The following is a 26,782-nucleotide window of genomic DNA, read 5'->3' on the forward strand; positions in this document are numbered from 1 at the left end:
GAAATCTCCAACCTTCTTTTTTCCCATACACACAGACTTCCCTGGGGCATAAAGACAACAGAAATTTATTCACTCTTCATTTCAAGGTGGATTAAAGCTGTGGGTTGTAAGCTTAAAAAAAACCCCACCCTGCTAGCTTTCAGTGCTTGGACATGAATTTCCAACATAAGATAAAAAGAGTTCACACCATTACTGCATGCAGTGTTTTAGGGTCAGGCCCTGGCACGGCTCCAACTCAGCCAGGCACTGCCTGGGACGAGCATTCAGTTAACTGCAAAGCCAGCACTGCCTGGGCAAAGAGAAGAGGCTCCACAGCCAGAGCAGGCTCAGCAAAGGGGATGTACAATATGGGAAACACTAGCCTGGGGATACCTGACTAGATATCAAGCAATCTGGACTTGAAAACCCTCCCTGATATCTTGTTCCCCTAATCAGCTTTTATCACAAAGGAAAAGCCAAGCTCAGCTTTCAGGAGGGGACAGAGGTGATGAGGAAGGGGAATACACGACACAGAGGTGGCTGTTTACCAGGCATCACTTCTGACCTCCTGTGACAAGATGAGCTGTACAGCAGCATTTAATCCCATTTGGCATTGCAGAGGGACTCCCTGGTTCTGGTTTGTGGGCATGTTTCTTCCTTAGGCAAGGTCCTCACCTCACCACACCTTGCTTGCCCCTCTCATTTAACAGAGCCAAGATGCACACATAGCTCTGGGGGGAGCCCAGCAAAGCACGTGAACTTCTGTAAATGAAAAGCAATAGGAAAGGATGACAAGCATCGGAGCCACCAGCAGACAGACTACTTTTCCCACTGTACCAATACAGACTTAGATCAATTCATTTACTGTCAAAAACCAACTAAATACACTACTGGAATGAGCTACAGCAAAGCTCCTTGGTGCAGTGGCATCCTGCCTGCATCCACTATAGTGAATTACGCCCAGCAGATGCAATGTATATTTTCCCCAAGCAAATACATAACATTGACATGTGTTAGATCTGTACAGCCAGAGTGCCATTTACAGCTTCCACTAGGTGCTAAACACTGGGGACTTCCATACCCAAAACTTGTAAGCACGACTGTGAGGGAAGTTCTTAGAGAAAAATAGGTTAAAATATAAGACAGGACCAAGAAGAGTAAACTTTATTCTCCCAGATAGGAGACTGTTCTCCCAGTCTCATTGAGAAGGTGCCACCCAGCTAGCCTTGGAGAGGGCTGCCTCATCTTCTGTCCAAGAGGCTCAGACCAATACCCAAGGAACAGCACTGATCAGTTTTTAAGAGGAATAACAGCCACCTCATCCCCTCACTAAACAGCTGCATACACATTATTTGCACAGTTGCTGCCAAACCTCTGAAAGATCCACTAGGGACCACACTAATTCAATTTTTATTTCTAATTAAACTGATGCCTGCGGTATGCTAGAGGAAACATGGGCAGAAGGGACTACCCTAAATGAAGATCTTCAGGAGGCAGCAGGGCAGGGATTTACACCAAGTAGTTGGTCTTTTGAGTAGGCCAACAAAGATAAAAGAGGCAATCTGCCAGTCAGCCAAGACACTGCTCCAACTTGGGACACTGAATCTTCCCCTCATTCATGTCTTCCTGCCCTTACCCACCTTCACAGGCCTTCTGCTTTGAAAGCGAGGTCTCCGAGGACTTGGTAGGTGAGGTTAGGATTTAATGGACTGACTGGCATGTCTGTATCACTAATCACAGCCTCCACTGAAGAACAACTCAAATTTCACATTTATTGAATGTCCAGTTCCATTCTCTCCTGCCTCAAAGTCAGCAAAAGGGCTCTCTGGCCAGGGACACCCACCTGCCTCATTAAAGCACCCCTAGTCTTAACAGAGGGTTTGAGCCTACTTATTACTCCCATCACTTACTGCCAACCATGCCTGGCCAGAGAGCTGGACTCTGCAGTGTGTGGTTCTCCACCTCAGGTAGTCACCCCAGCTCCCCTTTACAGCCAAAGGGGGAAGCAGCCCCTGCAGACATGCTTCACATGGCTATACTGGGTATCTGGATTGGGGAAAAAGGAGATAAACCACCGATTTCCCTTCTGCAATGAGGAAGAGGGGCAGACAGGCAAAGTTGAGCAAACAAATCCCATCCTATGGCATCTTTGTTTGGAGCTTGCCAACAGGGACAGCCTCCAATCATCTGCTTAAAATGAAGTTTTGGGGAAAAATAAAAAGGAATCCAAGAAGTAAGTGTTGCTGACAGCAAGTGAAAACTGCCAGTGCTGTAGCTACATGCATCTGGCAAGCTGAAAGGATGCTGGTGTACGTGAGGTCTCAAAACCTTACACAAATAAAAAAGATGGAAAGTGTTATCAGAGGGCTGGGAGAGGACTGGCGTCCAGCAGACAAGCTCAGACTGGCTGTCCCATGATGCTCAACAGCCAGACAAGGACAACAACAAGGGTACACAAGAGCAAGGCCAAGGTAGTCTTGAGCAGCAAGGCAATGCCACAGTCAGGTAGCATGCCGCGAGGGGGTAAGCAATCCTCACACATTCCCATCACCTTGCCTCTGACTTGAGTTATAACTGTATTTCTCAACACTGGCTTAAGAATGTTAAAATTCTTATTTGGGCAAGGAGGCAGGAAAGGATGGGCCATTTTGGAGGACAGAATAACTAGGTCATCACTGTTATAAAGTTAAACTTTATCAAGCTGCAACAAAGATTTCGAAAAGGTACCCCACCATCTTTCCATCATAAGATAAAGCCAGCAGCTTGTACTTAAACTCTTGTGCACCTTCTTGCATTCCTCCCAGCCTTTGTCTTCTATTGCCTCATTTCTTCAAGTCCCAGCCTTGAAGCTCTTGAGAAAGCTAGATGGCATCTTCTTTCTGGTCACAGTGTCCTTCAGGGGTTTGGGACACTGACAAAGAAGATGTAAGGGCTTAGCAGACAAGCAGCCATAAAAAATGAGAAGACTCCACAGAAGGCGTCCATAACAACCTTGAGAATAATGTGGAATGAGTCACATTAGACACTTCAGCATTGCCGGTGTCGAGAGCAGAAGACAGGTAAGCTTTCAAGTCTATTGTGCACTGCTAAGTACCTTGCATAAACGCACAGGCAGGGCAGTGAGACAACCTGGCTGGCAAATTGTTCAAGTCACAGTAGCCCTGGACAGGCAAAGGCTTGATCCACATAGTGGGGGCCTGCTGTGCAGCGATGGCATCTCTGGTGCTCACCATGAAGAGATGACAAATGCTACTGCGATGGGCTAAATAAGGAGACTCTGGACAAGGAGTTTTGAAATACCTACTGCAAAGCCAGACCGAGGTGGTGCCAGGGCACAAAAGGGAAACTCCAGGTGAAGAGACACATTGCACTGCTCAGTCTACTAAGCCAATTCAAAGTATCTTCAAGCTGATATTCCTTCTCTCCACGCCCAAATCTTACAACCAGACATAAGCAGTTTGCTGCAAACTAATTCCCACGGTGGGGAAAGGCTACTTCAAGTTTTTTTAGTGCTTAAATCTTGTTTCATTCCCCGCCCCAAACAATCCTGAGACCTAAACAAACTACTGCTGAGCTACTCCAAGGATTTATTTTGAGTTTCGCAGCTTATTTCAGTACTCAGGTGCAAGTTCCTCCATTTGTTTTGCTTGTTTGCAATGCAGCGATTTGTGCTGCTGGAAGCTGTATCCACTGCAGAGGCAGCGCTTGGGAGTAGTTTGGAGGTGCTTTACTATTCTCTTTCTTCTTGTTTTTTTTAGAGGGATTTCTGGTGTTCTGCCTGAGACAGCCTACGCATATAGATAAAGTAAAATGACTACTTGAAAAGGCTCCCTCCTGTAGGTGTTCAGGATGGAAGTAAGGGGAACTGGGGGGCTCACCGAACAAATACACCTGACCTCACATCCATTCACTGGGTTCAACTTCTGAGTTCCTCTTTGCTCAAGAGCAATGTACTTGCAAGAGCTCTCAATTCTCACCAGCAATCTTTCTCCTCCAGAAGCACTTTGCCATTCCTCCTCCAGATGTCACGGGATTTCCATCATAGCTCACTGACAACAGCATTTTGCCTAGTGCAGCTTCTGGTCTTGGGCAAGGGGATCAGCACCAGCTCTTCTGCTCATCTCCTTTCCTGTGGCCTCTTCCCCTTCTCTAGCACTGGTGTTTATCCCTCTAACATAAAGACTTTTGCAACACCCAAGCAAGCACTGTCATTCCTACAGGAATCCCACTGTGAGGTTTCTAGTGACCCCTCCTCCTGCAGGCTGGGTAAATCCAGAACATCTCATAGCCCAAGATGTAGCTGCAGTTTGAGCAGCTGTTGCATGCAGAGGGATATCTAGGAGCCAAGGCATTTCTGTGTGCACAGGGAGTTAAAACAGAAATAGGTTTATGCTTACTGTGTCCCTTGGGATAAAGGTTGTGATGACAGCCGTTACTGTTACCAGAAAAGAGGATTTCAGGATTGCCATCTGAAAGCTGGCTGTATCTACACCAGCACTGCACCATCGGGATAAAGCTGGAAGAACACCTATGCTGCTCACAGGAGTGCTTTAATGTGACCAAACAGTTATCAGTTATTGAGAGAGAGAAAAGCAGCAGCCTCCCAGATGACTCAGTAGCCTGGGAAGAAGGGACAGACTTGTTCAGCTCTGCCTGTAATTTGCAAGACTGCAGCCTGAATAACGCAATTCTTTAGATCTAAAACACTTAAGCCAGAAGACTAAGCTAAAAACTCCTTGTTTCGTACCATAGATATTTGTATTCCACTGGGTTTACAGAAGTGGAAACTCATGGTGTCCACAGGTTTCTAGGAGGCAAAACAGAGGAGCCCTGGGCAAACCCTCACCCTGCCCTCCAGGAGCACCACTTCCCCTGCCCTGCTTCAGCTCACACATAACCTCAAGCTCTCGAAACTAATTTGAGAGCCTGTAACATTCAGGCAGTGGAAATGAGAGAGAAAAAGGGGTTTGCTAACACTGAGAAGAGCTGATAAAACAGACAAGCTGTCCTAGCTAGTTGGAGGAGCTTCTTGCAACAGCTGGAATAATCCTACATAATGGGACTTAAGGGTAAGTTAAGGGAGAAATTGGAGACACATTTGCAGAAACACCTAGGAAGCTTTAAACACCAGGGAGGGCAAGCTTTGTATGTCTGGTCACACATCTCATTGTGGCTTTGCAGAGAACTAGTGAAGAACAATAGATGCTCGCTGCCAAAAAAATCACAATGAACTGATGGCAGACCACCCCAGCATCCTCTCCTGCTCCTTCTGTCCACAGGGATGGCAACGCAACAGAGAGCAAGGTACACTGCACTGCTTGCACAATTCCATTGCCCTCCATCTAATCACAGTGCACCCAATAAATTTGCCATTGATGACAGTAAGATTACCCGCGCATCAGGCACAGCAGACAAGGAGACAGTCATTCATTCAAGTGACAGCCAGCTTCTGCAAATACAGGTGTTTCCAGGCAAGATTTTAAAACACACATCCACATGCAGAAAAAACCCACACCAAAACACACCGACCCACCACACATACAACATCAGTTCCTAGTTCCTACTTCCAACCATGCAATACTTAGATGCTTCAGAAAACCTGTCCTCATGGAGTTCAGTTACTGTTGGGATAAGCATTTCTTTAACACCTCTGATTTTTGTACCAACCACATGTAGCAGTTACTGCATCCTCCTGGGAAGAAATAAGTTGGCTTTTTTCAAGGAAGGCATTTTTGTAAAGTAGTATTTCCTCTCTTAGGACAAAAAAAGCCACCAACACAAAACCCACCAACCAACCACATACAAAACAATCTTTGCTTTCCATTTCGTATTTTAAAAAAATACTGAAAACCAAGTTCCTCATACAGAAATTAATTTTTAAAAGCACCACTTGATATCAACATACAGCAGAAGATTACGCATAAGTTTGGCTAGCAAGATTTAGGATTAAGCATTTTCTTAACAAGACAATTGGTGGGCAAGAGGGGGAATGGGTCATTTATACCACCACAGATCATACTATGGAAATAGTAAAATTTTCTATGACAATTTGTTTCACTTTGAAAAACAGCAGTAGGAGAAACACAACAGCCATGCCAAAAGGAAACATGCCAAGTTGCTCCCACATCTGGATTTGGGGCAGCAGATAGGTTCCTAAAATATGTTGAGCTTTTGGATTAAAAACCCCACACCTGTTTAACTTCCAGGTTTTGATGATCCCTGTGTTTCCAGTCCCACAGAAACCAAGGAAAGAGTCCCAGGACACCCAGAAAAGGTGACACAGAAGGCACAGATAGCTCAGGTCTACAATTTAAAACTTGAAAAGGATAGTTTCAAGATAAATTACTAGATAAATATGATTTCAAGAATTTTCTTCACTTGATCGGTGCATTGCCAAGCAGCACAGAAGTGCTTTCTCCCTTCATCTCCCTTTCTCCCTAGTATTCACTTAGGAGAAGAACAAGAAGCCTTGATTCATACAAGGACCAAATGCAGTCCTCAAGCATCCTCAGTATCATTTGCTCCTTGCTTTTCCCACAAAGTCACAGGAATCAGAAAATATTCCTGAAGGTGTCTCAAGAGGTCACCAAGCCCATGCTTTACTCATCAATATTTTTGTGACAGCTTACAACTTGGTGCCATCTTAAAAATGCAATGAGCATATTCTCTTTTCCTTCAATAGGTCATTAGTGAAAAGGTTGACTTTTACTAGACCCTCAACAGATGCCAAGGGACTCTTAATCTGTTTGTCCACAGTGACAACAGATCACTATGCAGGTAAGCCCAAGTACAGTTTTCCAGACACTGCATAATAGCTTCATCCAGTCCATCTTTCCATAGCTCGTCTTCCCTAATTCTTCAAAAGAGGTTTAGGAAATAACATGAGAACAAGCTCATGCTGAGGGATAATGTTTCTGGCGATTTATAATCCCAGTTTTGCTCCTTGTGAATTGTCCGATACTTAATATACAACCTTATCTGCGCACCTCCGCAGCAGAGCTTCATAAAAAACACTGAAAGATAACAATCATAAAATTCTGAAAACATAAATTACAGACCCATAACGGGAGGTTTAAGTCTCCAATTCACTTGGAAAAGAAGAAGAGCTATAAATTAGAAGAAATACAAGCTCCAGAAGAATACCTCTGTGCTAGATTTCACTTCACATACCCAGAATAAATTTCTATTTCAGACAGGGGGAGATCTGTTTACTTATTTCCCTGAAAAATGGATGTCACAGAATAGATTTATTTAGAGCCTGATATATTATTTCTTCGTGTGCCTTGCTGGATAGCAAGAAGAATGTAATTAAAATTAACTCAAAAGCCAAGACATAAAACATCAACACACTAGAAGTTGTCCCACAGGCTTTTTGCTAAGAGCACAGGTAACCACTTAGCAAGACATCTTGGCAAACAAATACAAGGATCCAGATTCCTTGAGATGATTTAGCTGAGCCCTATTAAGAATTCCCTTCTCCACCTCTACCTGGACCTCCAAAGCCAGGAGCTACAAAACTGTAACTCCATGGCTCATGTAGAAATTAGTTGCCTTGAAATGCAAATAGTTTTAAAGCAACTAAATAGTTTAAACTGCCAGTGTGCGGAAAGAAAAAGTCATTATTTTATAGTGATCAGAGGTGTCTGAGGTGCTCCAGAGAGCAGACAGAAAGGCACAATCCCTGTAGACCTTACAATCCAATTAACTTAATTAACCATGTTATTTCCCTAGTTCCTGGTAACTCCTTAAATCAATGAACTAAGACTTAATAGCAAAGTACATAACTAGGAGCTTTATTGATTATATCTGCACACAACACTGACTGAACTCCCAAAGTCATGGCTTGGCATAAAACCTATAAAAGGTACTTCAGTAACGGACTGTCACTTTATTATCCCAAAGCCCTGTGCAGGTACCAGAGATAGGAAAGAAGTGACCAAGAGACAAGGACTGAAACTTTAATAGCAAGAGAGCAAATAAGCATGGGCTTAATTCTAATGTACATTACAAGAAGAAAAAATCATTACAGTATTATTCAGTTTAAAAAAAAAAATCAAGCTTTTACATTTGTTCATCACCTCTCGTAAAGAAGGATCCCAGAGTATTCTATAAATTAATAAGGCCACCAGACCTGCAGTCACTTATTTCTCCAAATCCTCGTCACACCTCCTGTGGCTACCTAAAGCCCAGAAGCAGCAAGTAGCTCCTCAGCCCAGACAGGGAGGAGCAAGGAGGGCAGAGAAGAAAAGCTGCAGGGAATTCACCTACAAGATAATTCAAACACCCCCCCACAAGGAGCTCTCTAATGGGAGAGGTGCTTTACACTGGCTCCAGCCCCGCTATCCATCACTGCCAGGTCTCTGCAGCAAGGACACAACATCCAAGGCCAGCAGGTCAATAAAGAGACCACAGCCACCCTTAAATACAGGGCACATATCCCCGATTTTGCCTCCCAGCATAAAACAGTGTCAGCCTCTCTTTCCTTATTGCCGATGACTCTCCAATGCACCTTCTCTGCTTACAGCAGTGTCACCATGCAGCTCTGTAATACAGCATTGCCATGGCCAGTAACCAGCCATAAGCTCTGTACTGAGCTTGCAAGGCCTCAGTGCTGAGGCGCCCCAGGCGTGCTCTGTCTGAGCTTTTCTTGACCTGCCCACAGCTTTGTTTTACTTGATTCAGCCATGGCAGCAATTTCTGTAATTGACCAGGTATCTATGGCTTTGTTGTACATCTCTATGGTACAACCATAGTTTTATATTGACATTTGTAACAAGCAGTTATTCTATAAAGAATGAGATATTTATGACCAATGTGATGACACGGTGCAGAGAAATACTACACTTGAGGAGCAGAGATACAGCAGAGGGGAACACCAGCACAGGACGGCAAGCAGTGGGGCACAGACTTGACACTGGAGACCTCAGCTCCCAACAACTTAGCCACAATCAGTTAAAGAAATGCACACCTGGAGCTGGACTAAAACACTTGTAGGGGTAATGAAGAGAACAAATGGCATCCAGCACACATAAGCTGTTAACATAACCTGGAGCTGCAGACTGATGAGCAAAGGTGTGAAAGTGTCTTAGCAAACAAAAATGACCCCAAACAGATCCTAACTGGGGAAGAAGAAACCATCAATATGAACATTGTGTTCCCCTTGGTGAGTAACAGGAATGTATAACAGTTTTAACTACATTATTATTCTTTCTTTTTCTGTAACAATTATAGCTGTACTAGTAAGGATTAGACTTTTACAATTTCAAATACACTGACAAGAAATTGTTGGCTTTATATATATAAAGTGTGCTGCTTCTTCACCTGTAAAAGAAATCGTGAGTGCAGTCACACACAATGTAGAGCAACGGCAGGCACAAGGGGACCCCTTAATCCCCTTCCACCAGCTCTTGTCCAGGATGATCTATTACCAGCTCCCAGTGACACTGAGGAGGTTGTTCATTTTCGAATAGGTCAGTGACTCATCATTTTAACTCACTTCCCTCCGCTAAAAATCAATAAGCTCCTGAAACAGTATTGTCCTGGGTGATTGGTGTTTTAATGTCTCACTTACATGGGAAGCGGAGCCCAGAGGTCCCTTCCAATTCTGGGTCACCACAGTCAGCCATGAAGATAGACTTACTCTCTTGGTGGGAAGCAATCGCCTCCTGGGAAGAGGACACCTTTCCACGAAGGAGTTTTTGTGGATGTTGGGCAGATCTATGTCTGTCTTCTCTTGCAGTGAAATAGCAATCTCATACACTAGAAGAGAGCTGCACTGTCTAATAAACCCATCCAGCCATGGCACAGTCTAACAAACCACCTCCATTCCCTTGCTTACTTGGCTGCATAAATGAGTTTTCCTACTCTGCCTACCCATACAGAAATTGTTATTCTCCACTCTACTTCAAGTTCCTATGCATGAAAAATAGAGGTAAGTATCTCAAAAAAAGAAAAACACCTCTTCAAAGAGTTTTGCCCCTTTACTCACATAACGTTCTCCAAAACACCATCAGCAACACTCTCCTCTCACAGCACAGATCAAAGTATTTGTGTTGTATGATAGGGCCTATTTCACCTCCAACTCACGAGCCTGACTAACTCACTGTGTCAAAACTGTTGAAGGGTTTCATAGCTTGCTGGTGGCTAACCAACCCAGCTGGTTAGCAGCAGGCTGAGGTGGTGACAGGTAGATGGGAAACAGGACTCGCACACTGACTGTCACATTGGCTCAGAGCAGTTGTTCGTCAAGGAAATCTGCCGGGCTCCAGCAGGAAGCTCCGAATGAGGAAAGCCGTGGGTGAAGAAGTAGGGTTCACAGCGGGGCACAGCGTCCAGAGATGAGTTTGCAAAGCTGGGGGCTGTCACAACTCTAGGGTGTTTTCCTGGCTTTCGCTTACTTGGTGTTGAGGTTCAACAGTGGGACTACCCCACTGTCCAGGGGCACAGCCAATAATGATATTGCACCTACTTAGGGGTTATGAAAAGCCTCTAGAGCCAATTTACCCTAGAGTTAGATCTACATTAGAAAAACCTGCTCATGTTCCTATCCAGAGGAAATCCCTCAACTGTTAAGACACTGCAAAGGTGGCCATCGCCACTTGCCCCTGTAATGCAAGGGCTGCTTGGTCAGTGGTTTTCCTTTACACCCTGCTGAAAAGATCCTCCACTTCTATGCAGGGCCTTTGACAGCATGCCCATCGTGCCAACACCCGAGCACAAGGGATCTCCCTGCAGCGTAATTGAACGCTGCTCTCCTTGCACGCTGCTGAACGGCACCTCCAGCCTATAGCCTGCTCTTACGCAGCTGGATTTCTATAAGAAACTCACAGCTGCAGAGGGAGATAACAGTGAAACAAGCCTCCTCACTCCACACTCCTCCAGCTCCTGTCCCTCGCTCCCACCTCCACAATGAAACCAAGCACCAGTGTTGCAGCTTGTAATTAAACATCATGGCATGATTTTGTGGGAGAGAAGAGAAGCACAGAAAAATGGCACCCTGAGGACTTTAAGCTCACTAGATAAGTCAGTGGCAAGGCAATGAAGGGGGGGTCAGGAATTGGTGTCCACTTGCCCTGCCAGGAAGCCCCTGGAGAGGAGCAGCTGCTTCAAGCAACAGTTGGGGAAGCAGATGGGTGGCAGAGGACAGCACTCCCTGGCCAAAAGCCATACTCCCTCTTAATTATTCAGAGGCAGAAACTGGATGGCATTCATTGCAGTGTGGCCTGTCACTGAATTACTCCTGGGCAGTACACGACCCTTGGCAAGGGGCAGCCCCAAAGTGCAGAGGTATCGCCAGCTGCCAGAGCAGCACAGGGTTCATCACAGAGCAAGCCTGGCTCTGCGAGCTGGAGGCACACGCCTGCTGCACAGCCCATCCTCAGGCGAGGACATGTTACAGCCAGTGAGCCCTAGAGACACCGAGCATCACAGCCTGGTTTGCAAATTTTTTGCTTTCTGATCCCCAGCCCACTTACTAACAAGCCCCTGCATAAGCACAGTGACAGCAAAGGAATAATATTAAAGTAGGACAGGATATGCCAAAAAGTCAATTACAATGGCTATTCCAAAAAAACAACCCAGGAGCCATCTCTATACATGGCCAAACACCCTTGGCGGGTGGGGGGAGGAAAAGCAGAATAAATACAATTAAACAAGCAAGACAGACAGCTCAGCTGTGTTACATTTGAAATGCAGTCTCCAGAGGCTGAGGAAGCAGCATGACTGATTAGGGTGAATTTTGAAATTCCTCAAAGGCAGGCTGCCTAGATGTGCAGCCAGACCCAGGCTGACAGAAACACTGCTAACAGCACCTAATTTGCTAGAGGATTATCACTTGATGTAACGGATGGAAACTAGATTAGATAGCTGGTAAACTCACAACAGATCATTATTGCAGAGGGAAATTTTTACCCACTTAAACAGAACTTTTTGTTCTACTCAGCTGTGTGCTGCAATAGATTTTCAGCCCTGTGCTAGAAAAGCATTTTCTACCATATTTCAGTCATTCTGCCAAATATTTGGCACAGCTGCCATGGCTCTGAACATGAAAATGTTAAGCAGAGAAAGCCATTAAGTTATGGTCACTAACTTCTTTGTTATCTGTTTTGACCTGAGCATGAAGAACTTTGAAAGTATGGTCATTGCCATGTTCTGCAGATACGAAGACCGTGGCATGCAGAGGTTTGCAGACTGGTACAGAACTCCTTAGTCCCACTAATTTCAACTGACAGAGAAAAATTCACCACCACTCTGAGAAACTAAACAATAATTTTACTTTGTTCCAAGCCCTACACTCAGTTGGGAACAGAGGTAGGCATAGGACCAAAAGGCCTGCAGCTCTATCCTCAATACTAACCAACTGATTAAAAAGTGCCAGCCACACCAGAACTGCTGTAGTTACCACTGGACTACAACTTGATCTGTTGGGGAACACAGCAACTATTTAATGCAACCAGGTGCCAGTGTGAACTGTTTGGATGGGATATAAAAAAAGGACACAAAGCCCATGAAACATGCTGGAGTAGCAAAATAAGACCAGTAAGTTGTATCATGTTCACAGCATGAACATCTCATCCAAATTTATGCCATGAGATCTGCAGCATGCCTGAACTTCACTTTCATTTGGAACAACCTAGAGGCAGCACACCAGCCTCCAACCCCACGTGGGGACAGAGCCCAAATATGTTACTCACAGCTACCTTCCAACCCACCAAGAAGGAACCTCCACAGTTTGTGACTTCTTTGTTAAAGACCAATTTAAGCCAGTTATTCAAAAGCTGTTGGCAAGTGTTATTTAAAAAAATATATAAAAGGCAGGAACACCAAGTTATTTCTCTTTCATCCTCATTCACTCTCCAGCAACTTATATTGGATTTCTGCAGTGCAGAGTTAAAGCAACTCTTGTCTTTCATCTCCTCCAGCACTGCTAATAGCTCTGCCACTGGTCATTCACTCACTTTTCCTGGGGCTGAGCATTAGCTTTGTTTCTCCACTCCCCATTCCCTCTTACTGGTCTAGAAAGACTTCTTTATTTAAGGAAAAAAAATACTCATGCAGTTTAAAGGACCTCAGCCATCAACAGGAGTAAGTAGACCAATGAGAGCATTAATAGTATCCACAAGACCACATCATCTCTGGATACTGAGGTACAGAAGAGGCAAGGAGCTGTTGACTATGTCCAGATCCTACACGTAAAGTGTGCAGGTCAACCACATACCAGCACTGAGGAGCTGTGTCCTTCACCAAGCACAGACATCAGTTACTCTTCTCCTAAGACCTGGAGGGATGCATCCTGCAGGAACAAGACCTCAAAGCTTGCTGGCCACAGGAGGTTTTTTCCAGTCACTGAAGACTACCAGCCAAAGACACCATGTACATCCCCAGCTTGAAGGGGAAAACCAGAGATGCAAGAAGGGTGAAGAGATGATGCTCCCAAGGAGGATGGAGACTGAGAGGCAGCACCACAGCACTGCTCGCTGCCTCGCACAGATCCACCTACCCTCCCACCACAAAAGGGAGGTTCCTAAGGGTTTTTTATGGACATGGCTGCTTGTACAGTAAGGAGATTGACTGCCTCCTATTTTAAGATGAAAGTAAGCAAAAGAACATTTAATCTAGAAACAAAATATTCATTCCCAATAGTGCACTCTGTTCAGGATTAACACATAGCCCTGAGACAAGCTGCTATGAATATTTACTAACTCATCCTCCCAGCTCTTTGTTAAATTCATCCCACTGTGACAGCCCCAGGGAATTTCCCCAGATTCCCAGTAGCCAAAAGCAATGGATCTGGGCAAGTTGTTTTTTAATGAGGGAGCCCCCACTCCTGGAAACATCATCATTTTCTGGAAAACACGTACCAAGGACTAGATTTGCATCAGGAAAGCACACTGGTACCAAGCTAGAAAAGAGCAAGTTAGCATCGCTAATTTCTGTAAAACTGTCACACTGCCTGACAGTTTGCCTTATTCTCTTTTATTTTTCTCCTTGTTTCTTTGCATCTCATTTGTTGCTAAAGCTTTAAGGCCTCTGCTGCAAGGGGTTACAAATGAAGACAAGCCCTCCTGCCCCCCCACAGGACTATGCACCGCTTCTGTGGTGACTGCTCTTGTCAAACTGGAGCCAAAGGTAAGACAGGGTCTGCTGTGCCAGGCACTGTAGGATCACCTAAACTTTGCCCCGAGAACAGAGGAAAAGACTTTCTTTTTTTAAATAAAAGACAGGAGAAAAAAATCCAGAGGCCAATCTCAACTCCATCCTACAGGACCCAAATGAGACTTCTCAAGCTTGATGTAATCCTTGCCTCTAGTAGCAGCTCCCCTCTTGGGTTATATGAGGCAACACTTAAATGTGAGCCAGGACCTTTATTTCTCTGCACAGATGAATGAAGTGTCACCAAGATGACTAAACAGCATCACATGTACAAGAAAAGGTGACAACACCTATAGTCTAAATAAATACTTAGAATAGCCTCCAACTCCAGGAAGAAAGCAGCAGCCAAGGTTAATATAACTGCTAAAACAAAAGCTCTGCAATGCCTTGTTCACAGCAGAAATAAAGTCATTAAGCAAAAAAGCATGTTACTTTATAGACCGACATTCAACAACTTGAAGAGTGTAGAACTGAATTTATTTTGCAGCCTCAGCAAGAGGTTTCTACTCATCAAGACACAGCAGTTTAGCTGGCAGGGTCACTGACACCTCTACTTAAATACACAGCTAAGACATGAATCTAACCAAACCTTAGTGCATGGCATTTCCTTGACCTCAAAAAGCACATGGTAGCCCCCTTCTCCTTAAACACAGAGTGGTCTTGATGCAAAATACCCAAGCTGTCAGAGGAATATACATTTGATTGAACTAATTTCCCAGTGGAAAGCAGTACTCCCAATGCTATCTCAGTGGAATCAGCAAATCTCGCTGGAGCCAGAAAACAGTTCTGGCTCAAAAACAAAAGCCAGTAATTACTAGATGCCAAGTTCATCTAACATTAATGAGGGGGAAAGTCAGTAACAGGGAAATCACCATAATTGTAGAATTTATTTGTTTTGGTTATCTTATTTGAATTCCTTCATCTTCCAAAGACAAAGGTGGGGGGGAATAGGAGAAAGAAAAAAGGTAATTCATTCTTTTGGCAAAATAAGAGGGCTGAAAAAAATGACCCTACTTGAATTTTAAATAGAAAGCTTCATTACTTTTCCCTCTCAAAGAAGTCCATGGGAGGATCAAGTATAACTGGACAAAGTGCAGACCCTTCCAAGAGGAGATGTTTTATCCCAGTGTGTGGTTCACCCAGGCCAAGCACTGCAGAAAAGTTACCATTTCTGACAGAGGCCATCAGCATAGGATTTATTTTCCAGGTCACACGCTGCACATGCTCTGATCCCATTACACCAGTGTCAATCCACTGGTTTCACAGGAACACAGACACATGGTGTAACTACATTTGGCCTAAGATGTGCATGCAAGAGCAGTGCCCATGTATGTGGGGTCATCATCAACATTCACTGGAGCAGGAGATGTGTGGCTCCTGGGGGAAAAAAAGAAGAGATCATCACGAGACAAGCACAGCAAGTTTTCAACTTGCTCTAGACATTACACAAGCCTTTCAGGGGTAGATCACTGCTCTGAGCTTCAACAGTTAGGACTGGCTTTTAAAAGAGATGGCTCCATTTATGTGATGCAGAGCTCCAAAAATGCCCAATTCACTGTCTTAGGGCTCATCTACAAAGGGATAATTTCAGTAGAGCTATGACCTGATAATTATTCTACTATATTTACACCTCTGTAAATTCACTTCTATTTCAAAATAAGTAATTTTATTCCATTATAATGAAGTCAAATAATTGACAAAATAGTCATTTTTATTCTAACCTGGCATAGAGCCCTCCTTTGGCTATCCACCCAGCAAGGGTCTGGCTGCAGGTGTAACTAGGCAACTCCTCTGCACTTGTGTCTACTTAGAAGAGACAAACAGCAAACCAAAAAAGGCAGAACAAACTATCTGCCTCAGATTTGCCACACACCTTGGTTTAACCTGAGCAACCTTCATCTGGGTGGAACCCAGAGCATTAGAGGACCTCTGGGTCAGCAGCTGCAGTGACAGCTCAGGACTGGAGCAGTTTCAAATACCACGTCCACTTCCTGGGAATTGCCCACATGCTTTTCCACTATGCTTGGCACAAGCCCATAGCAACACCAACAGGTTTGGAGAACAACGAGCATGGCCTGACTCCAGACAGGTCTGGCAATTCTTCTCACTCCAAAGTTCTCCTGGCTACCACAATTCATGGTTTCCATCAAGGTCTTCAGCTTCTTGAGAGGCTCCCCACACACTTTCCAACCTTGGCACCTCTAAAGGGAGAGCGTGCCAAACCACTGCAGCTGATGCATTTGCTCAGCACTGAGCATCATCGCTCAATATTGCTAATAAAAACTCCTTTGCAAGAAGCCCTACATAGTCTAACAGCTTAAGCGGGAGAGAGCAGAACTGCACAATGTCTGTAAAGTTTCATATGGCCAAATTCTGTGAACACAGGATCACATTCAGGTTGTAAAGTCTGGCAGACCACTTCAAAAAGCAAAACATTGATCAATCTCTGTCTTTAATCAAATTCCAATGAGGCTTTAGAGTCATTCTGTAAAACCCTTGAGGCTTCATCCCCAAGCTGTAAAGGACTTTCACAGTCATAAAATTTAGCTCTGAATGAGCAGTACAGGATCAAAAGCAGCAGCCCAAACTCAGCACAACGTGACAGCCAGCGAGGAGGGGAGCAGGCAAGCACAGCGCTCGGGTACAGCTATTACTCCCTCACTTGATAGGTGCTAAATCCACATCAACATATTAATGAACGAAAAAGACCCCATCAAAGCCTAGCAGGATTTGCTCTGGCTGTCCCATCAGTTTGATGAATGAACATTATCCCTTAAGCATTACCACCACAGCCTTCAAGCAATCCTAATTCCCTACCACACTTCACTGGAGGGTCAGAACCTCTATTTTTACATTTTGTTTAAAAGCAGTGGCCTGTATAATGAGTATTACCAACAAACAGCAGACCGTAAATTCCTGAGCACTGCGTATGCAAGTCCTCATCTCTGACAAAGCTTGGATGCACTGTAAAGTAAGAGTATCACATGCAGGAATATATTAATACACTGCATTCAGACAGACATAACAGCCCTTCAACTACAGAGCAGTTCAATTGCACACTATTTAAGTGACAGCTATCCAGTTGAATTTCTTTACTGAAAGTAAGTGCCAGTACAATAGATCATGCTATTGTAGGTTTGGACAAAAGGACTCTGTAAGGCAAAATATTAAAACTGAACAGACTCAACCTGGCACTGAAGGATGGTTCCAAGATGACTCGATAAATACAAAAGCATCCTTTCTGAATGACTGAATTATTTCTAATGTGGCAAGCACAAGAGCAAACACTTAATTTTAAGCAGCAGAATAGTTCAACTGATTTCAAGTTATGCACACCACACACTTTGCAAAATCAAAATGTTTATGGGTAAGCGAGCAAAAGACAATTCACTTTTTTTTTTACAGTTACTCTATTTTAGTTATTCTACATATCACAAACAACATTGAACTCAATGAAAGATCTTTTAATTTTCTGCTAATCATGCAAAACCAGCAAATTTCCATCTTATTGGTTGTTTCTTCTTGATGTGTGTGATTAAGTAAAGAAGAATCCCATTTCCAGTCATAATCATAGTTTCACAGCTATGGAGCTAAACATCCCGGTACACTGTTCCGAGGACAGAATAAAAAGCTGATGTTTATAGCCCAGCCATTATAAACCCCCTCAAGACAGACTGCTGTGATATTTTTACCTCCCCATTATAAAAATTTAAATAGCTCTGCCAAAACCATGAAAAACCACCCCCCTGCTAATTTTTCCTCAGGGTCCCACTCCTGCCAAATTGCATCTGCAGCAAGATAAGGCAGGCGAGAAAGGGAGATCTTGCAACGGGTTTTTACTTTGTTGCCCTCAACAAATCCTGCACCACAAAGGATTTCCCTTTCCCCACGCACCATGGGACACCTCTGCCCATGGCCGTACAGCAGCAAAATGCCCCTATATGCTCCTACAGCTGTTGCCAAGGTAACCAACACAGAGCCATATACAAGGGAAGGAAGCAAACAGCAGCAACGCAATCCTGCAATATTATCACTTTTTAGAGCTGGTCTGAGTTGCCCCTTTCCCTCCCTCCTTTCCAGCTGCCTCATGATTCATGCAAGGGGCGCATAACTCGCTTCACTTTTTATAATCCCATTCCATCAGTCTTTAAGGTTTGGGGTTTGTTTTGTTTTTAATAAGGCATCATATTGGAGTTTTAAGGAGAGAGTCAAATTTTCTGGTTTTACTGAAGGAAAGCCATCTGGGCAAGGAAGGGGAGTTGTATCAACAACCTAAATTTACACTCAAACTCTGTATTCCCTCCCAGTAGAAGCAGAAAAAAGTCTTAAGTTTAGCAAAGGGTGTCTGCCCACTACTGCGACCCATGTTACACAAGTCATACGCAATCTAGGTAACACCTATTTTCATTAGTTAGGCTAAAAGCATCTCCACTGCTCAGTCTGCAGATATTTATCCTTTCTAGGCATCCAGTTTCCACATCCACTCAGATGTGCCAAAATCTCCAGAGACTTTCCCACCTGCCCACATATGTTCATGCTCCCAAGGCAGAAACTAGCCTTTGCTTCTTTTGCTACTGAAAGCCTGGGAGCAGCAAGGATACAGTCCAAATCCTGCAGTCCTCACATAAAGGACAGCAGCACAAGGGGGAAAAATTGGGATGAAAAAGGGTCTGGCATGGCCAATTTCTTCTCTCCGGTGCCTTAAGAGAGGACCAGCTATCAGAGATGTACATCAGCATGAAATCTGGCTGCACAGCTCTGTATACACAGGGATGGACAGAACTGCCAGGCTGCATACTCTAACCTCCGCTCACAGATCCGAGACAACCCCACACTTACACAGAGAGACACAAATCAAACCCCTGACTTGGGAGTAACAGGGCTGTTATCAACTCAGGCTGGAGGGAACACATTTTCCACCAAGAATTTCCAAGCTATTAACATCAATTCTTTTTTTCCTGCAAGAAACAGAAGAAGGAATAGCACATCCCATGTACAACCCTTTTGTGGTAGGGCACAATACATTACAGAATGGAGCATTTCTGCACACGGGTCAGGAGTCACCCCCATCCCCCAAGGGATAGAAATTTTCAGGCAAAACATGCACAAGGAAAATCATTGTGGGTGGTGTTTTGAAATGGCAATCATACTTCATCACAGTTCACACATATCTTGCATTTCCCTATGTGACTTACCACAGCTGACCTTTTGAATACCAACTGTGATTAATGAAGCTTCCAACACAGCACTGAATGGCTGCAAATTGCAAGATGCTCATCACATTAATATTCAGTAACCAAAATATACCGCTCTTCTAATCAGAAATGTGCTCCTGCTGAATGCCAGGACATTTCCTTCGGAAACTTCAGTACTCCGGTCCTCAGAGGAAGTTAACACACTGATGGGCCAGAGCACACATGTCTGGGGAGAAGCTCCCCAGCTTTGATATCTGAAACAAACTACCACATCCGCATAGTCATGGAGATGCCGACAAGACAGACATAACTTGTGTTGAATATGGAAAAAAACCAGAAGTCAGTATTTCTTCATAGACTGGTTGGAGGTTGGTTTGCAAAACTGAAATCTGAACAGAACCCTGCAGAGATCTCCTGGCAGTGTTGTTGTACATGACATGATGTGAAACCTTCTCTAGCATCCAGTTAAGCCCCATACCATACCTGTTAACACTGCAATGCTACAAAAACATTACCAAATACCTTCTCTGCTCCCCCTGCAGAGTCGTATGCTGTAATACGACCATCAAACCGGCCACTTTGGGGAAAGAGGAAAGAAGTTCCCTGCAAACTCAGCACATGGTTTAGCAGGCATATACCACCTTCTCTACACAGCACACCAGCTCGAGCCTGCAAGATTTATTCCTCCAGATAAGCCATTCTGTGATTAATTAAATAGTAACTTCCAAAGACCAAGTGCTCTTGAGCCACCCGTGGAAATAAATGCAATGTCACTATGGAAAATGCCCAACATATTTGAAGGGATGCATACCAGTCACAGACTCGCTGCAGTGCTAGAACTGAAGCCAGAGGTAAGGAAGATGAGGAGGAAAGGCATTACACAGACCCCAGAAACAAGAGCCAGTACATACACGTGAAGTCACAGAGAGAGCAACCTGGCAAACATGCTAACCCAGTACAGCTGTACATCAAGAGCTCACTGCTGTAAACATTTTATAAGGCTCCTAAAGCCATCCCCACTCCAGCGGTGCAAGAGCATCCCTGTCAGCTGCAGCAGGGCAGCGTTACAAAGCACTGCACCATAATAGGGCTGAATTCACACTGACAGGTCTCAGTGTGCCAAACAAGGGATTCATTTACTCCCCTACAGGACAAGATTTTTTAACAGCTATCTGAGGTGGCTGGAGTCTCCGAGGGAAAGCCATGATCCCAGAGGGGTCAAACATCAGAAATAGATGGTGTTCTCCTAAAGCAATAGGAGCAAGGAAGCAGCATCAGAAAGACTCAGCAGTTTAACAACTCAGGTGCCCTGTAAGGTGTCAGGACAAACAGCACAATTTCTCTCTGTGCTTATTAACCAGCAGGACCAGAGAATTCCCCGATTTTTGCGTTACTCGCACCAAATGATGCAACAGTGCCACTTCAGGTATTTGGTAAGTCTGTTTACCAGTGTGCTATCTAGAGAGGCAGTCAGGGGAAGGGGTGCAAAAGAAAAAACTGCTGTTAACCACTTGCACCAAAGCAGCTGAGGTTAGCAAGACACACATTCCTACTTGCTCCTGCCCATCCTAGATCAGCTCCTCCACCTGAGCCTTCTGGGAGCATATAAAAACTGCACTTCATTCCCGAGGCATTAACTTTCCCCACCACTCTCACCCCCGTTCATTTATAAAGCCGGAGTACGAGGTTTAAACCTCCCTCGCGCTGTGCCACCTTGTGGATGTCTTCCCCCGACTTTTCTGAGCTGCAGGTCCAGCATTTATTTAACATCACACTCTTCAGCATGTAAACAAAATAATTCACAGTCACTGTGCGCAACAGTAAGCGGCACAATAGGAATCAGATTACCACAACATATCCTCTGTGCAATTCGGAAACCCCTTAAGCCGCAGTTGGAGCTGGGCACTGAGAAGAATTACCAGTTGAAAGCAGCACTGGTAGCTTTAGAAGTTAGAGCTCAGATGCTGCAAGCCCCTCTAAATGTCCAGAAAGGACCACGCAGCCACCTTTCGCTCAGGCTTGCCCCACACCACTTATGGGGGAGAGGAAAAAAAAAAAAAGCAGAGACCAAGCAAGCCTGGGGATGGAAGGACAGGTTTGCTGCGGCAAAGTTTACCGGCACGAAGAGCATCCCCCCTCCAGCCCCTTCATTCGCGGAGCTCTATGCCAGCAGAGGATTGCCCCCTCCCAGGGGGACACACACCCCCACACCCAAAAAAAAAGAAGAGGAAAAGGCGAGGTGGAGGGTAAACCCGAGCATCTCCAGCCCTCCTTCCCCCCCCCCCCCCCGCGCTCACCGTCCTCTTGCATCCGCTGCAGGCACAGGGCGAGGCTCTTCCTCCAGCCCGGCATCGCGGCAGGGCCAGCGCTGCCGCCCCCCGGGGCAGAAGCACGGCTCTAGGGGCCCGGGGGGGCCGGCGGGAGCGGCGCTGCCGAGCGCAGCCGGGCTCCCCGGCGCTTTATTGCCGGGCGGTGCATGCGGCGGCGGCGGCGGGGCCGGGCGGGGGGAGCGGCGCTGCCCGCCCCCGCCTGCGCACAGCCCCGCGGGGCGCAGCACCGGCCGCCCGCCCGCCGCGCAGGTGCGCTCCCCGCCAGCCGCGGATGGCGAGAGTAAGGCCGACCGGGGGCGGGGGGCGTTTAGGACAAATTGTATACACGTGTTTTATATATTCTCCCCTGGTGGGCTCTGCTTAGATAGTGGGGGCCCCCGCCTGCTGTCAAGCACCGGGCTCTGACCCGTACCGGCGTTTCTGCGCGTCCCAACCGCCAGCTGATGTTGAAGAAATACGTGCACCGGGAAGGTATGGAAAACACCCTAGTCACACTCCACATTCCCTTCACGGCTTTAACCTGGCACCTCTTCCCTTTAATGAGCGGCAGCTGTCTCACGGTCCTAACCCAGGTGTGCTCCATGATGCATGTATTTATTCTGAAGTTGGGTTCTCTGGTAAATAAAGTTGCCCAAGAGTGAGGCTGATCTAGCTTATCTTTTTCACCACCACTTGCAAGCAGCTGAAGCGGGAGGGGGACATGACTTAAAAGCATCTTTCTCATTTCTTAATATTCCAGAGGTTTCGGTGCTTTTACACAGACACAAAAGAGATATTTATTGCATATGCCAGGGTATTCATGTTTTTAATTTCCTGGGGGCAACGTATCTCTGCAATGACTAGCAGCTTTTTTTGCTCTTCATTAGGCCTTTTATTAGCTGGCTGGCTAGTCTCACTCTGCATCTCTGTCTCCCTTTGTGAGAGTGATAATATTATATGCAACGTCTGCTAGAATCTAAAATATTACGGACCAAGCTCTCCTTGGGATAGCATGAGCTAATTCCAGTTTCAGAAGGCTGGCGTCTGGCACCACCTGGATTGCACAGGGCAGCTGCAATGCCAAAGGAATACATCCATCTAGATACATCCATGTGGACTTCAGCTTAACTTTCAGACCAACTTTTCTGTTCCCACCTGAATGAAAAGCAGTTGTCATAGGACAGCCGAGCAGCCTGCCAAGAGCCAGCAGCCTCACCCTCTGTGCTCTGCCCACAGCTCACGCCTGAGAAGCATTTGCCATTTCGGGCGCTGGCAGCCAGGTTTACAGGGCAGCCAAGTGTGACACGGCATATGCCAAGCTGGGCAGCGGGAGTCTGGAAACCTCTCCACTGCCTGGTGAAAGCTGAGGTGGCTCAACCCAAAGGCACTTCCCAGAGAGTTTGCTTGACACAACCTCCTGCAGCTCTGTGCGCATCAAGGGAGCAGCTCTGTACAGGCTGACTCCCTTCCATATTTCTAACCAGGGTGTTAACCATCAGTTTAAAGGACAGTGACTGGAGTGATGGCACCTGAAGGCTTATTCCAGCAGGCTGGAGCAATCACTTCTAAGAGATATTTCCAGAGGACTATCAGCAGCAGGAGCACTGCTACAGCTCAGACCCTGCCTATCCCCAACTAGCAGCACAGAAAAATTTACAGAAACAAAAAGGTATTTTTGCCCACGTTTACCATCAGAGTAGAAACATAAGTAGGGATTGACTCCCCACCCAGCTACAACTTCTTAAAGAGCTCCTTTCTTTACACTAAATATGGCACATTTCTGCACCCTGCTCCTCAGGAGAAAACACAGCCCCCCACAAGTTCATTGCAAACGTACCCCCCTACCTTTGGGACTCACAACAAATCACAACTCCAAAGCTGGATTGGATCAGGGCACATCATGCTAACTTATAGGAAGTTTGTGATAAGCACCAAGTATTCTTAGCTGACAGCAAAACTTGGAAGCTTTTTAGAGAAGAACTAATCTGAAGCCAGCATACATCCTGGTGGGAGGAGACAATGCTTTTCAGTAGCTAAAATCCAGCACACAGAGACAAGCACTGTTGAGTTATATGACTCACTCAACCACCCGTACAGGCAAATCACCTGCCCTTCCTGTGCCTTAGTTTCCTCAGCTGTAATTTATAACTACTTGATGATACTCAGGTTCTGGGCATTAGAAGAGGATTCCCAGAAAAGTGATCGTTATTGATCTAACATTGCTGTCAGGAAAAGTAATAGAGTCTGAGGAAAATATGACATAGGAAGGGGCTTTTAAAAGTAAGGTTAAATCAACACTTTTTGTACCTAAAAGTTCATCTGTTTTTGCCATTTATGCTGACCGATCTCATAAAAGACTCTCTCCCTTAAATCTCTTTAGACCATCATGGCTACTACAGTACTACTTTTACAGGACATTGGTGCCACAGAAATAATTAAACATTAAAATAGCAAGCACATTACTAGCTGAAAATGTAGCTCAGAGCTTTTAACAATTGACTTTGACACATACATTATTGTAGAAAGAGTCAAAGCTAGTATGGTGAGATTTTCTCAAGCACTGCATGTTAGCCTAACTTCAGTACTCACATGGGAAACTGTGTTAGAGAAAATAAAAGATAGCTAAAAATACTGGTAGTGAATTGATAAGCAGAATCAATGTAAGAAAGATGCTATGGTACATCTTTGGAGGGAAGTTATGGAGGGATATTTCAAGCAGCAGAAAGTCCCCAGGAAAGCTCAGAAGTGAATATCCATGTCCCTGAGCAATGTCTAATCTGTCTGTATGACCGAAATGTCCAGCTGTAGGATTTTAGGCACCATGGTAACATGGATACTGCCACAACTTTAGAAGGCGCTGCTGTCCTCCCACCCAGCTGCACCATCCTACAGAAATGGTTGTCAAACCAAATTTGTGAGGCAGAGATTCCTCTTTGGCCACACGCCCTGGGACAGGATGACCTGTTTTGATCAACTGAGGACTAAACCGTGCCCTGTGCATCGACTCTTTCACCAGCTGGTGGTCCTTGCCCCACTGAGGAACACACACAGAGTACAGCATGACTGGAGACCCAGCTGCTTATAAGTTGGGCAAAAGGTAAGGTCTCTGCCCTGCAGTGCCTGCAGCCTGGCTCAGGACATAAAGCAAGTTTTCCTTGCGTGTGCGTTGGGGTGTCTCTCTAGGGCTGGAGGGATGATGGTAGGTCTTGAGTTCCAGGTTTGCTTTTAATGGGTTTGTAGAGAACATAGTCTCTATAGTCCTAGGTAGCTTCAAGCTCTGCACCTCCCTCCCAGCAGCTTGCTTTGGCACATGAGAGGAGAGAGTTGACTCCACTGTGCTTTAAATACCACTACAGCTCTAAGAAGAAAAGATGAAAGCACCAAGTTTTCCAATCTCAGGAGCTGGCTACTGAGCAAAGGTTCAGGCCTATCACCAAGCATGCAAACCAGGCTTTTCAAGTCAGACTGATCTCACACTCCTGCACACTGTATGCACAGGGTGGTGAGCAGACAGTGGTATCACACATGTGGTGAGAGGAGGCTCCCAAGTGCAAATCCCATTTTCCTGTAAGGGTTAAGGGAGAATGTCCAGGCTTTTTAGCTTCCATTTTGTCCTTGATCTGTATGCCTCCAGACATCTCCAGCAAATTCTCCTGTCATGTGTTCCCTCACCTTGAAGGTCACTCACTCCATCATCCCACAGTGAGAATAAGCTGACTCCCTGCAACAAGGACAGTTGGTGAAATGAGACGATCTTCACTTTCAGACCCAAACCAAGTGATATAGGAGTTCCCCTTTTGCCATTTCTGAGTCAGTGAGGATCTGGCACTTGGGAGACCTTTAGGAGTGGTGTTCTGTCCTCCCACCATTCCCAGCAACTTGAGTGAAGATGTACCACTAGTGAGGTGGCACCCTGCAAGGCCACACTGTTTCAACAGTGATCTGGAGGCATCATGAAACCCTCTGGGGAAATAGAGAGGACTGTGGGCTTTCCCTTCCCATATTGACCTACTGCTACTATCTGGCAGCATTCAATAGTTAAGATCAAGCTAGAAATTACTTTGACCTATGTAATCCTGCACAAAGAAAATCTATCTAGGTATCTAGAATAATCTTTTCCTTTTTCTCTCCCCCTCCTGGACTTAATGAAGTAAAACACAAATTTTCTTTCTCTACCAAGGCTGGGCTACTTTGCTGAGTGTTGAAGCAGTGCATCCCGTATCCTTACAAGTGTACGTGGGGCAGACAAGGGACTGTGGGCAAACTATTTCCATCCCACCATGACATGTAAATAGCACACAGCTGCTTTAATGAAAAAACAGTCTCTACTTTCACCTCGCAGGCACATGGAATGGGACTGAGGATACAAGGCATAAATCTGTCACAACACAGCATCAGGATGGGTTTGTGTGACCCATAACCTACAGACAGCAGTGAACAGCATTGAGATCATGGAATTTAAAAATAATCATGTCATGGTAGAAGGTTAAAGGCAGTTTTAAAATGGATTATCTTCATTTTGCTACCACCAGAGGTTGATTAATAGCAAGTTTACTTAATAATCCGATGTGGTTCTGTTTTGCCTTAAACACAGGCAGTGCAAAAGTTTACTCGTTCTGTTGCCTGCTTCTTGTTAGGAACTTCAGGACATACATTCATCCTATGGACTTCTGCAGAAGTGCTCATGTCCAACTAGGTTTTGAAGGCTGGAAGCAACCTGTCATTCTGCCTCTTCTGGGTGATGCTCATCTCTCTGAAAGGCTGAATACCTTTTAGACAGAGAGAATGTCTTTGGATTTCATTGACACAAGTGTGCACCCCATTTACAGGCACCATAAGGATACAGTCACCACTGTGCTCTGTTCCTGCTGGAAGGGAGCTCAAGTGCTCCTTGTTTCTGTCACAAAGGCACACTAGGAGTCAGCTCCAAAGCAGGTTCCTCACCTCCTTCCTTGGAAGTTACAACATAAGCATGAAGGGGCTCAGAGCAGTCCCTTACCTCCTTCCAGAGTCATCTTTGTTCTGCGAGAGCCTTGTAAAGTAAGTGTGCAATAAGCTCTGAGCATTGAAGCAGTGAGGCTGCCTGCCAGCCAGCAAACCCAGTGGTATGAGGTATCTCCACTTGGCTCTCCTCCTCCTGCCACACCT

General features: G+C 45.3%; 1 protein-coding gene across 1 annotated transcript in view; it reads right to left on the bottom strand.

The window, feature by feature from the left end:
* Positions 1 to 21,677, bottom strand: part of GRIP2 (glutamate receptor interacting protein 2) — a 282,859-nt gene extending 261,182 nt beyond the window's left edge. The window contains exon 1 of the mRNA XM_059823165.1: positions 21,623 to 21,677. Coding sequence (XP_059679148.1) covers positions 21,623 to 21,677 — 55 coding nt within the window. The remainder of the gene's footprint in view (positions 1 to 21,622) is intronic.
* Between the last annotated feature and the right edge of the window lie 5,105 nt (positions 21,678 to 26,782).

Source organism: Gavia stellata, chromosome 12 (genome assembly GCF_030936135.1).
Source record: "Gavia stellata isolate bGavSte3 chromosome 12, bGavSte3.hap2, whole genome shotgun sequence".
NCBI classification, from domain to species: Eukaryota; Metazoa; Chordata; class Aves; order Gaviiformes; family Gaviidae; genus Gavia; species Gavia stellata.